This window comes from Lissotriton vulgaris, chromosome 2_1, assembly GCF_964263255.1.
Source record: "Lissotriton vulgaris chromosome 2_1, aLisVul1.2, whole genome shotgun sequence".
In the NCBI taxonomy this organism is placed as follows: domain Eukaryota; kingdom Metazoa; phylum Chordata; class Amphibia; order Caudata; family Salamandridae; genus Lissotriton; species Lissotriton vulgaris.
Genome location: NC_141687.1, coordinates 2,108,066,755 through 2,108,080,769, shown reverse-complemented (window position 1 = coordinate 2,108,080,769; position 14,015 = coordinate 2,108,066,755). Strand labels below are relative to the sequence as shown.

At 45.0% G+C, this 14,015-nt stretch overlaps 1 protein-coding gene across 11 annotated transcripts in view; it reads right to left on the bottom strand.

The window, feature by feature from the left end:
* The window catches only part of TCF12 (transcription factor 12), an 864,399-nt gene that overhangs the window by 302,753 nt on the left and 547,631 nt on the right, over window positions 1–14,015 (bottom strand). For all 11 annotated transcript variants that reach the window (XM_086958370.1, XM_086958363.1, XM_086958368.1 and 8 more), the window contains exon 8: window positions 4,832–4,890. In XM_086958370.1, coding sequence (XP_086814496.1) covers window positions 4,832–4,890 — 59 coding nt within the window. The remainder of the gene's footprint in view (window positions 1–4,831; window positions 4,891–14,015) is intronic.

The following is a 14,015-nucleotide window of genomic DNA, read 5'->3' as shown; positions in this document are numbered from 1 at the left end:
AGAGGGGTGGAGAAGGGCCCTGTAGCTAACTTCCGGGAAACCTGGATCCGTTCCTGGATGCCTGCGGAGAAACTCTCCCCCTGGTTGGCCATAGAACAAGCCCATCGATCCCTGGCACCCAGACCCCCCCCTGGAGGCCCTGCCCGGCCCTTCATCCTCCGCATCTTCAACCTTCGTGACCGCGACGCCATATGGGCTCCTGAACTCTAGACACTAAAGAAAACATCAAAACATGTTAAGTGTTCAAGGAGAAATAAAGGTGGTAAGGTTTGATAAGCAGTCCAGAGCAAGCAGGTTATACTTAGACTCTGTGTGTGGTAACAGAATGTAAAAAGTCTTTATAGTCTGTCCAAAACTTTATAAACCTCTTAGGTGGCACCTACCCACATTTAATGTATGATCTTCAGTACACCTACTGAAGGGCCAGGACCATAGTCTGATCAGAAGATGAGTTTGTTAAGACCTTTTCTGAATATAAGCAAGTTATTTCAAAGTTTCAGTAGGAAAGTCCAGCCTCTGAAGCATTTGATCTTGTCCAGCGAACGGCCATTTGGTCTAGATCAAAAAATATCAAAATATCTGGGAGGATCCCAGAGGAGAAGTCTGTGGGACCCTCAACAACTACTTTCGGTCAGCTGCATATTTTCGCCACGGACGTACTGGTGGTTGATAGCTTCATCATCAGGTCTTAGCGTGCACCAGGAGGTAATATCTTTCTTCAAGGAGATTAAGTTGGATCCACTACAAGATAAAATATCTCAAATTACCTACAGTAAGCGAAATTTGATAGTACCTAGGAGGGGGTAAGGTTAAAAACAGTAGATGTGCATAGGGATGTGTAAATTGTTCCCACATCGTAGGATTTGAAAAAAATTAGGTCTACATGTTTCAGCCCACTTGCGCCCAGAGGGTCGGTAGCATTCTTCAGCACCAACAAGGATATAGTACCCCTTTCTTTTTCCAGCCGGGACTCTGTCCCTGGTTTGTTACTTGTGTAGGTAGGTTCACTTTCCTAGAGCGATGGATAAAGCCTTGTTCTCCTCCTCCTTTTCCATTATGTGGGCCTCATATTGTGCAGGTGAGGCGGAATAGTAGCCCTTCTTGGGCGCGGCCTGGCTATGCTTATCAAGTACCACCCACCTTTCAAAGGAATACCTTGTTGGCAGGGCAGCGAAATCTTGGATGGCCCAGAGAACAACTTCAGCACATGTTGCTATCTGAGTACGATCTGCATTTTCGAATTTCAGCAAACTCAATTCAGCAAGTTACAGTTTTCAAAGGCTGGTAAAAATGAAAAACAATTCAATGTAATCTAAACTACTTTGGATACAAGCGCTGTACAAATGATAGGTGATTACAAAGTCTTCTCAAAAAGTTCCATAAGAATTTTTTTTAAACAATTCCTTCTGGATGACTCCACAATAATGGCTAAGGCAACCGCTAAGAAACTGTTGTATGTGTGGGAGAACGCCTAAAAATATTTGCGTGAGGAAGTAAGGAGCAGTACCCATGATGTGCGGAGTGCATTGGGGATAGACTTGAATTACGGACACATGTACGGCCGTCTATTATTCAGCATTATGAAACGCATATCTCATTCAAACTAATCCTGCTAATAGCCTGCCAGCCAATCTAAAATCAAGAAAATATATGAACAGGGTTGCTCTTTTACAATGATCAGAATTATTGACGCCTTGAATACTTGGAATACATTTACAATTCCGCAATGCAGGAATCAATATGACACACCGGTGTCCTGCCGCCAGCAGAGCAGCAGCATGTGTGTGACAGAGGATGACCTGCTGCACATATGTTATCCACATCCATGGAGATGGGTAATTAACACATAAAAGGTATAGACAAAAGACAAGTTAAGCAATTGCATTAAAAAGGATAACAATTTTCTTTATATGTTAAGTACCGGGCCAAGGCCAGAAAAGACTGCGGTTCGCCTGTGCGCCTCGTGTTCCATGAGATGAAAAGTGTCCTGTCACATATTCCTGCTTATTGCATTTGATGCTTGTGCCAATTTCGCAGAATGCACCATCCTTTCATGGCGCACAACTGTTAAAATGCAAATTGCAAGCCTATTTTTAGCCACTCACAAACATATTCCCGGCCGCGGGAATAGGCGCCGGGGCCGCTGAGCTGGTTGTGTTTATTAAGCAATTCGGGGCCTCCGCTGGGACCCCGGTGCTTATGCAAGCAGAGGCCTCGCGCCGCGCCTGAAGCTGCAAGTGCGTCTCCCAGGTAGGCTGCAGGTTCCGAGCACAGCTGCCCGAGACTGGGGGGGGAAAACACGCACACACGGCGATGAAAACAAGGCGAAAAACAGGATTTCAGCGTCGGTCCCGAGTGCAGCTTTCAGAGAACATCAAAACACAGCCAGGCCGCGAGGCAGTCTGAAAAGAGCATGCCCGCGTGGCCCCTTGTCTGCGCGCGCGCCGCCGCCCGCGCAGGATGTCTGATTCAGACCACTGCGCCTGGAGTCTGACTCATCCGAGCGCACCTGCGCCCCTGTGTTAAGTGCTGCCAAATAAAAGCCTTCCCTCCATTTACACAACAAAGGGGAGCATCCTGCAAGCCAGCAGAACACTTCTCCGCCCCGCCCCCCTCCCCTGTTTGTTCTCCGCCTCGCTATCTTTCACTTACTGGGATATTTCACTTCACGTGGATTTTAAACGCAGTTTCGTTTATAAACAATTTTCTTCCTTTAAAGAATAAAGCACGTTTAATACCCCCAAACACCCCTATAGCATTAGATTATCACAGCCATTAATGATTTTTTTTCCTCCAAAACCCATCCAACCTTTTTCATCAAAGCCCTTTATTCTCAAAGGATAAATTTTCAAGCGAAGAGGGATCAACAAACTAGTTGCCTGAAAGCCTTCCTGATGCCGGGCTGAAGTTGGGGAAGGCTTAATGAAGGCTTTGAAATCCGCCAGGGCTTCACAATGAGCATCTGACTTGGTGATTTATGCATATTAATAACCTCAGCCCTGCAGAGGCAAGCTGAGCCGTACGTGTCCTGCGAATCTTAATGTCTGCAGCTCCGCTGGGATTATTACAAATGTAAATTTCTCAGATTCCCGGCTATTAATCTCTGTCTGTCCTCCTGTTCGGCAACATAATGACTAATTAAACATCAAAAGACCTGTACGCGAGATCTCCTTTGACAGCCCGTCTTCCCAAGAGAGAGTTCAGATGACGGGGACATGGGGGCAGACCCAGAACATCTGAGTGAGGCACACATCACTGCTCTGGAGTGCAGCATCGTTTGAGGGTAGCCCCTGTGCAAGTCTCGTGTTCATCCAGTCTGCCACGTGGAGGACACGGCACGAGCCCTCCCGCGTCGCACGTGAGGGCAGCCCCTGTCCAGCGCTCCTGTTCATCCAATCTGGCACCGGGAACCCACGGCGCGAGCCCTCGTGCGTCGCGCGCGAGGGCAGCCCATGTACAGTGCTCCTGTCCATCCATCGTGGCACCGGTAGGCCACGGCGCGAGCCCTCGTGCGTCGCACGCGAGGGCAGCCCATGCACGGGGCTCCTGTTCATCCAGCGTGGCACCGGTAGGCCACGGCGCGAGCCCTCGTGCGTCGCATGCGAGGTCAGCCCATGTACGGTGCTCCTGTTCATCCAGCGTGGCACCGGTAGGCCACGGCGCGAGCCCTCGTGCGTCGCGCGCGACGCTAGCCCATGTACGGTGCTCCTGTTCATCCAGTTTGTCATTGAGGTTGACGAGCCAGCAAATTAAAAGGGAGTGCTGAGCCAAGAGTCGGCTCTGGCTCCAAGAGCCCATCACGACCGGAGCCTTGCAAATATTTAGGATGTGAATCATGCACCAAGCAAGGCTCCTCAAAATTCAAAATTTTTATTTATTCAACAAGTGGAAGTGTTTCACTTTAGGACAATAGCTTATATAACTACACGGGGAGGGGTTTGTTTTTTGTAGTTTTTTATGTGAACTTCGAAACATTACTGCCCCTACCCCTGAGGACTAAGAGGTACGTTATTTGCCAAGTATTAGCTAATTCATTAATTAATATTTTAGCTAGAGCAGGTCCATTAAATCACAGCACACATTCTGAAATCACATATTTAAAGTTGCTCTAGTTGTTAATGAAGAAAAAGGGGGCATGGTACAATTAAATATTTGCGCAGGATTATACAATTTGCGAGCAGGGCAGCTGAAACTGATCACAGATCTTGTTGCTTCGCAGTGTGTAGTTCAACCCTGACTAGAGGGTCACCTATCTGACCCCTGCTGTTTAATGTTAGTCTTTAATTCTTGGAGCCTGAGAGGACACGTGTGTGGCAGGCAGAAATCACACGAAAGCTAGGCTGGTTTTGGGCCCGAAGGTTCAAGAAGACCTCTAGCTGAGCCAGGGACAGGATTTTGGTTCGAGCTTTCAGTGGTTTGCTCACCTCTAGTCTGGCACAGCAAGGAAAAACAGGCCTTCACGAAGCAATATATTTTAAAGATTTGGGGCCCGGGCAAGACGTATTTTGGGGGCACATTTCGGAACGATTTGGAAATGCATCACCCATTTCGTGTTAATTTAAGCCAGCAGAATATCAAAAAATATTAAACTATTTTACAGTTTCAGAAACTGACTAAAACAAAACCTCTTTCCCGGGGCCACAAAAATCCTTTAGATTGCACTGGAGAAGGAGAGAGTTTAAGCTTGAGAGATAGACAGAGGTGATATCGAGAGAAATCACCTTCCAAAGGTGGCCCTTTAAAGCCGGTGGCCCTCTTTGCCCATGCCTTATAACATCTCGGGTGCGACCCACCCACTTCAATTAAAGATATGAAAACACTCAGTACTTACAGAAGAAGGCAAACCTGGAGGCACCTTTCTCACTTTCTTTGTTTGTACGGGTTCTGTACCTATAAAAATAAACATACTTTATCAGCCTAATTTTGGAAACAGTAATGAAGTCTGGAGTCAGTACACATTCTCTGTCCCAATCCATTCAGTTTTAGTTATACAAAGCAATACAAACGTTAAACCGTACCAGAACTCTGCCATCATTAAAGATTGGGGAAGTTCTGGGTGTCAATATCCTAGTATGTGCATTCAATACACCATGTCACCAGCACAGGTGTACGCACTCACCCACTCACATTAATCAACAGATTATTTAAAATGTCCTGCACTCTCAACTAGGACTGTTCATACTAATACAATTTGGAGGGTACATGGAAACTCCACGGGTATTTAAATGTTAACATATAACATCATGCAGCAAAAAGCCATACAAGACAGGACAACGACACGCACATCACATATCATGCAACAATGAAACACAAACAAGGAATGGAGTGATTGCTTTATGAAGTTAAGCACTAATGTTTTTATTTATATTTCTAAGATCAACAAGTGGATGTCAGGATACAATACAAAAACAAGGGGCATTTGGGATCACATGACGTTTTAACCGCATCCGTGCGGCGCGAATTCCCCGCCCATGCTGACTCCTTGCGCGGGCGGAGTCATGACGGAACGGTTCCGTCATCAGCACAGCTCAACCGACGCTGATGACGGAACCGTTCCGTCATCAGCATCGAAAGGGTTAATTAGCGCTCCATCATCCTACTCAAATATATTGATCACTACATTAAATCAAGATATACAAATAGTGTCATTCATATAAGATATACAAATGAGTAAAGAACTTTTAGATGTAATTTTGACTTCTAATAAAACCCGTGTCTCTTTCACGTATACATATATAATTGACGCGCAACGCCCATTGGACTCAAAGGGCTTCAGCAACCCCCACCACCCCCCCTTGTCGTGTGAGGCAGCCCGGGATGAGACAGCTTTCCGGGCGTACACACAGCCACACCCGAGTACTTCACAGGTCTTTTAAAGACCTTTTGCTTGTTAATGAGGCTTTGATGGTTTCCACCCCTTCTTACGGCCCGTGCAGCTCCACTCTGCCTTTTGCTTGAAGAATCAGCCGTCCCCGAAATTTTTTCTTAGCCCCCCGCCCCGAAATTTTACTCTAGGTGCGCATCTGGTTGAGGCACACTGGTCCTTGGTTGTGCATTATCTTGAATGGGCATCTCTGGTGAACAGGGAGCCAGCAGTTTTTCTTGAGGTGTGGGGTGATATAGGTCCCTTTGGGGAGGTCAACTATGTGCCTGGCCGCCAAGTTCTGTATGGTCTGCAGTCTCTAAAGGAGGTGTTTGGTATTTCCTACATAGAGTGCGCTGCCGTAATCCAAGCAGCTGGTGACAAGGGTTTGAATGACAGTACATCTGGTGTTGACAGGGTCCCATTTAAATATCTTTCGGAGCATTCGAAGAGTGAAGAAGCAGGCAGAGGAGACTGAGGTGATTCAGCTTTTTATGGTGAGCTTGCAGTCCAGGATGATGACAAGGTTTCGGGCGTGGTCTGTTGGAGTGGGTGAGGGTCCTAGTTCAGCAGGCCACCAGGAGTTATTCCACAGGAAGGTGTTCCCGAAGATCGGTACTTCCTTTTTGTCTTTGTTGAGTTTGAGGCAGTTGAATTGCATCCAGTTGGGAACACTGGTCATGCACAGGCAGAAGCTGCCCTTCATGGTGGATGGGTTTACTGATACAGAGAGGGTGAGCTGGATGTTGTCTGCGTAGGATATGATGTTCAGTCCGTGGGTTTTGATGATGTGGCGAGGGGGAAGGGGAGGTATGCAAACGTTTAACAGTGTAGGACTGCAGGACGAACCTTGACGCCACAGATGTTCTTGGGTTCCGAAGTCAATGTTGGTAGTCTGATTCTCTGGGTTCTTCCAGTGAGAAAGGAAACAATCCATTTGAGGGCGTTCCCTTGTATTCAGATCTGTAGCAGCCTTTTGATCAGGGTATGGAGGAACATCGCGTTGAATGCAGCTGAGAGGTGAAGAAGGAGCAGGGCAGGCATTTCTCCCTGGTCTAGGAGGGTTCTGATGTTGGTTGCCGCGATCAAGGCGGCTTCAGTGCTGTGGTTAGTGCAGAATCCAGATTGGGATGAGTCCAGAAGATCGTTGTTCTCCAGGTATTCAGTGAGTTGGAAATTGATGGGCTTTTAGAGGACTTTGGCAGGAAAGGGGAGCAGAGATGAGATGGTAGTTCTTGAGTTTGTTGTGGTCGATAGATGGTTTCTTGAGAAGGAGTTCGAAGTCTGCCTATTTCTATTCTTCGGGGAAGGTGGTAGTGGTGATGGATGTGGTAAAGATGGTGGTGAGTTCACTGCTGATGGTCCTGCTTCTGACGTGGAACATATGGTGGGGACAGTTATCTGTGGGTGCCACGATGTAGATGGACTGCATTATGGTTGTGATGCTCTGTGTGCCGAGAATGGTTCCTAGCAGTGATCAGATGGTCAGAGTTTGCGTCTGTGGGTGCGAGGAGGCTGAGGATAGCGGCAATGGAGGGATCAAAGTGTTTGTAGATGGTGATCTTGTTGTGGAAGAAGTCTGCCAGAACTTTGCACAGTTCTTGGGAAGGTGTGTTGATGTTTTCTGTAGCTGAGAAGTTGAAGAACTCCCTGATGATGCTGGAGACTTTTCTGCCGAGATTGTAGCTAGCTTTGCTTCCTCGGATGAAAGGATTTTTGCGAACTTAAGCTTCTGCTATTCCATGCAACCGTTTGTGTGTGTGCTGGGTTCTAGGTTGGGCTCAGTTTCCACCTTATGTCAAGAAGAGTACCTGCTATTCAAAGATGCACGCACACCCCAACTCCAATGCACAACTGCCACCTTCACTACTGATGATCCTGCTTTCTCGGTGCATGCTGCAAACATCTAGATCTCTCTGCCAGCAAGATCCAAGCCTATGACCACTATATAGAACTCTGCAAGATTTTTTTTCCCTCACTAAAGCCATATAAAATGTACAACAGATGTCATAAATTACCATCCTTTACAGATAGGAACAATAATGCCCTATTTAAGTGCCAGTGTAAACTTTTCAGCGCAATCGAGCATAGAAACCGAAGTGGCTGCACAAAGTTTTGAAGGTCAGACCATGCTGTCCCTAATATTGTATATAAAAACAGAACCCCATTTGTGATAGCAATAGCACCGTTAGGTATGGGCGGGGAAGTCCAGCAAACCAGCACTTTCAAGGTTGAGCTTTGACAAACGTGAATAGTCAAGGGAATCAAGGGACTGGTGGAAGATTGAGGAGACTCATCACATACCAATTAGTCACCAAAAACCTTTTATCTATCCATGCGGGGAATAACCGCCATTTGCAGTTAGTACAGATCATGGATTTGCCCATCCAAGCTATTATTCTATTTAACCCTTAAACATTTTTTTTATGAGTATGGAGGCATCATTGGGAGACATGGATTTGAAGACAAATGCTGTGGCACGTGTAATTTGAGAGATGTCTCTGAAATCTGAGATTCCAGACAGAGTAATGGCTCTCCTCCCAGAAGCCTAAGCAATGAAGTTCTAGGTTACTGAAACAATAGCCATGCAGTCTACAGTCTGAAACTTTACATCGTGTGGGCCTCAAGAGCTACCTTGTCTTTTGGCAATGGCGACAGGTTCTGTGGCTCACAACCCTTGTCAGGGATAACTCTTAAAATCACTAAAAAAAGCACAGATCTATACCATGTTAGCTATGGCACAAAGATGACAGGCTTAATTTAGTTCAATGTGTAAAGTATTTATGCCATGCCAAATTGCCAGAACAGTTAGAAAGTCAAAATCCAAAACAATAAAAGTTCAGGTACAAAGTTGCAGGAAAGGCCTCTTGCAGCTTGATGCATTTCTATAGTATGAACAGTAGGCGGCCTTGTGATCCTTTGAGTCCACGACTTTCCTGGGTACAAGAGGGAGCAGGTCAAGTACTTCAGGGTTTCTCTCAGGTCACACACAGCAGGTCCAGTCCACTGTTCTTCCTCAGGTCAGCAGTGTTCCAAAGTGGCCTGCACAAGCTAGGGTAGGAGAATGACTCCTGGGCATTTCCTAACAATTGGGGTACAAGTTTCAGGGGTTAACCCTACCCACTTTGGGAATTTTCAAGATGGTGAAGGTCTTCGGCCACAGCAAAATTGAGCTCCGGGGTGTTTGTGGGAGTGTACTATGGTAACCCCAGTGCACTCCCACATCTAGCACTAAAATTCAGTTTAAACATCCACTGCACCTACAATAAACCCAGAGACAGAAGTCTGGAAGAATGAAAGTAGGGATTTCCAGAAACCTGGCAGTGGTTATACAAGAATTCTTTTGGCATCCTGTTTCCCCTACTTTCAACTGCACCCCCGGGCGTTATGTGTAGAACCTAACAGATCTGTTAAGCTGGATTTGACATTCAAGCAGAATTTGAAATTGCCATGTTAAAAAAGATACTCACAGTCCCCATCCTACTCATTATGGGAGGTTCATATGAGTCACCTCTGCCCATTCAGGTCAGCCTATTTGGTCCTGGGAGGCATTTCACACTATTTCTACAGCTATTTAAATGCTGATTACTGGGTAGTGGAAGAGCAAATGCAAATTTAACAACCAGGAACTTCAAGCAGGGAAAATATTGCTTTCTCTTACTAATTAATACAATTGCATTGGATTGGATTTGAATTACTATTAAAAATAGTTGTTTCATTATTTTTCTAGCTAGTCCTATTACTGATATACAGGATTAGGATTTTTAATCTGTACTCTGATATTCTACATGGGACAGCTAGGCCTACCAGGGTGAAACTTTGCTTTTGGGTGCTCTTCAATGTAAGGACATGTTAACATTTAATTATTACATGTCCTATGTTTATAGATCATTTACTATTTACCCTGCCTGTGGATGACAAGACTTTCATAGGGGTAACCCAATGTTTAAATGAAAGGTTTTGACCTGTTAAAAGTGTTTAACCTAAAAGCAAGAATTGCAGTTTTTCCACTGCTACAGTTAGGTTAACACTGGTAGGCCTGAAGCCATGTTTTACACGGTCAGTGTAGTGGGTGGCACTATAGGTGCTACCGCACCCTAGTGTCATTTAACTTACAGGCCCTGGGTACATGTTGTACCACATACAAGAGACTTGTATGTAAAATACATATACCACTGAGGAGTACACCAGTTTGATCATTTTGAAAGGAGGACTTTACCACTGGTTAGCAGTGGGAAGTGCACAGAGTTCTACAACCAGTAAACACAGTCAAGATAAAAATCAGTTTGAAGGGGAGGGGGAATACCATGCAAACGTGGCCTTTCCAACAAATATCAAGCAAGTGTAAGCAATGTAGGCTATTACATTAACTTTCAAAGTGGCTTCACAAATATTCATCCTTTTAACTCTCTGGTAGCAAAACAAACAGGGATGCTTTTGCAGCACTCCTGCAGTGGGATAAACCTGCTTTTCGTGATCACCTTATACAGGCATGAAAGACTGTCCCCTCGTATGGGGAAGAAGTACGTTTGTGTTTTGGCTAGAGTAATATCATCAGGAAAGAAAAGCATAATAAACATTCACAGCAAAGTGATTAATACATTCTTTTAGAATAAGCTGTGTTATACATTGAATATGTTGGTTTTCAAGCAGCTAGTCCTCTTCATTGCGCAACAAGTGAGCAAAGGTTTGGTTGTCCAAGTTGAGATTTGGAATACAAACTGTAGATCACATGCAGATCTCGTATTCTATATTTAAGAATGTACAGATCATTTCAGTACTGGAATCTTATACTAGTGGCCTTTGTAATGCAGTGTTAAAAAAAGTAAAAGAAAAAAAATATTGGAGAATAAGCAAAAACCTATCGGAATCTTGAAAATAAACCATGAATTCAATATTTTCAATCTGTATAAATGGTGAATGTTATTTTTCAAATGTAACACAGAAAACTCTGAGCAACATTTAAAAAAGCCTATTTAATCCACAAGGTGCACCTTAACAATACCACATAGGACTAGCTGCAGATACGTAAAAGAGTAAAACAGCTGTGAGAAAGTGTCAGTATTTAAAGGAAATGGTTTGCCATTTACTTGCTATTCTTCTAGGAACAAATGCGCCAGGCATTGGGTGTGTGGAGCTAAATCGGGATCAAAGTTATGGGTTTCCGAGAGAAAAACATATTTTTATAATTATTCTATCTGAAACACAACCTACGTGAGAGCAGGGGCCTGCCTCTCCCCCAGCACCATAAACACCTTTGTGTGCCATAGCCAGGGGTTTGATGCAACATGCGGAAAGCAAAAGATAAAGGAAAACCAACATTATAAAATGTTCTCTTTAGTTAAACATGGAAACATGTACCTGTTTTGATTTTAGGGACATGCTGGGAAGGGTGGGTGGCATCACGGAGAGTGCAGGGAGGAGGGGAGTGTTTGAGGGGGGGGAGAGGAGTATATGAGGGGGAGCAGCACACGGGGCAGATGAATGGGAGGGGGAAGACACATGCACTACCAAGGAGTTCCTGAAGAACAAACAAACAGCATTTTCCCGCCGATGAAGGTACTTGGGTTTAGCTAACTAGACCGAATATTGCCTGCCTAGGTAAATACACTGCATATTTATAATGAAATAGGCTATAGAAGAAACCCACTGCTGACAGTTATGATAAGGTTTGAAAATCACTTTACATGACTGTTGACCCTTGAGAAAAATAAGACGGCATGCCAGTCCATCCTTTTCACCCACTATGTGTGGCTCAATGGTTAGAGCGGCAGACCCTGATGCAGAGGTCAGGCCCGGGACCAGGGTTCAATTCCCCGCCTCGGCGGGTCTTGGGCTAAAAATTCCACGGACCTGATAATTCTCGCCTCGGTGCCTATTCCAATCATGGAGTCCCACTCTGCAACTCTGGGCAATAGCTTGCTTAATCTCCACAACGACCCCAACAGCGCTAATGATGCCTGGCCTCCACCTTGGGGGTGCCCAGGAGTGGACGCCTCACAGGGAAAGCCAGGACGGGTTCCACAGCGGTATTCGTACAAGCGCCTTGAGACCCTTGCGGGTGAGTAGTGCGCTATACAAGTATCAATTTACTATTTACTATGCCATTCCAGACAGAGATCAGCCATAAGCAAATCAGCCGTGGTCTTGCTCCTAGACTAACAGTCTAACCTGAACTTCCAGCAACTTTCAGCCCAGTTAGGCCTCCTCAGTGAGGTTTAGCTGGATGCCTGAGTCGCAGTGAGCCCGCAATCCAAGTCTGGGGATACCTGCAGCATCTTCTGCATCGTAGTGCGGAACGGATAAAAGAGTGGAATGCTTGCGCTGAGTGGGTTTATCTTGCATCGCCATTCTTAAAATACTCTCTGCTTATTAGATTAGTTTAAAAATAAATACACTTTGTGCAGAGCATAACGCAAATCTTAGTGGACACATTTTTCCATTAAAGGTGTGCCTTTTTTTGTCTTTGGAGCTTCAGAGTTACAATTGAGTTTCTGGCTTATTAATTAAGTTCACTACTGTTTGCTTTTAAAAAAATATTACAATTGAGACATGCCACTAGAAGTCAAAGAGAGGCCTTTTCTTTGTACTCACTGAAAGGGCCCCTCGAATGGCCACTACCAGTTATTTACAAGACAAAGACCAGTTGGCACAGTGTTGCCAGTTCAATGTTAGGGGTTAACTACGAGGCACTACACGAATATTCAGAAAATATAAAGGACATTCTATCTTTAGTATCAGATGTAAAATCTTACTTGAGAACACTGAGAAATGGATCACTTTCGCTAGGGACGTACAACGTTTACTTCATCAACAAACATAGTTAAGAATAGAGAACACTGGACCGAGTCACAAAATGTCCACCTTGTAGGCAGACACTTATGTTTCAGTAATTGGACCGCTGCATGGAATTTGATATTGAGTGAGCAAGTGCTCTCAGTTTCTATCTGGAAAGAAAAGATGGCATACTTGTCAAAGAAACCAGTGTAAACGGTCTGGTAAGTAGGTAGACTTATAGAAGTCCAATACTTTATATATTGCCATGGACACAATAAAGTACTTCTATTTTACATTTTGTTTTTGTCACTTCTGTAAAATCCTCATGCAGCTGAAAGAATGACGCAGGACACAAAGATGTGATGAAGGAGTTCAGGTTTATTCCAAGGAAAGGAAGACCCATCCAAGCCACAGCCAGTCAGGATAACCACTCCATGCATTTGAACTAATACATCTAACACCTAGGAAACACAGTACAGAACACAACCATGAGAACATGGAACCATAGGTAACCGTGGCACCCTGACATCAGAGAACAGTGAGTGTCAGATGCCACAACTTCACCTTAATCTAGCTACCTCTTCTACCCAGCATAAGAGAGATATTATTGCTAAGATATAGCACTCGGGTACACCTAGAAACTTTAGAAGTATATTTATTGTTATAGACAACACACAGAAGCAAGCGTAAGTCTCGCAGCCAAATCTAAACTCCTAACCTGTCAACTGTCAACCCTCGGAATCCTCAGCTGTCAACATTCCAGCTGGCTAAACCAATTACGCGCTGGGGAAAAGCTCGCACGGAAAAAGGTAAAGGAAAGAGAACAAGCATTTACAATGCAATGGTTTTGCCTTTGTTAAAGTTAGAGCTATTGGCATTGCTTTTGACACTCTGCACTCTGAAGCTCCACTCTGAAGCTCCACTCTGCACTCTGCACTCTGCACTCTGCACTCTGCACTCTGCACTCTGCATCTGCACTCTGCATCTGCACTCTGTATCCCCACTTATTTTTTTAGGATTTGTTCCCTGACTATAACCCACCACCAAGCAATGCACATACCAGTCTGCTCCCAGCCTGCCCGCCTCTCTGAGGGACACATTTCTACACACAACCGCATTCACGCCAGTGAATGGGCGAGCCGGACAGGGCACGCGGATCCTGAAAGGTTGGGATTGTGCGATTCAAGTGCATTCAACGTAACATCATATTCGCATGCAGGGTTTCCGGATTTTTAGAGGTACAAGCTGTCTTCATGACTAATGAATGTTATGCCCTGTACGTTTCCTGTTAACCGGTATCTTGGTCCCGTTTGTTTAATTGAAACTGGCCAAGACTACATCTCCCACAATACAACAGGTTGATACATGAAAGCTC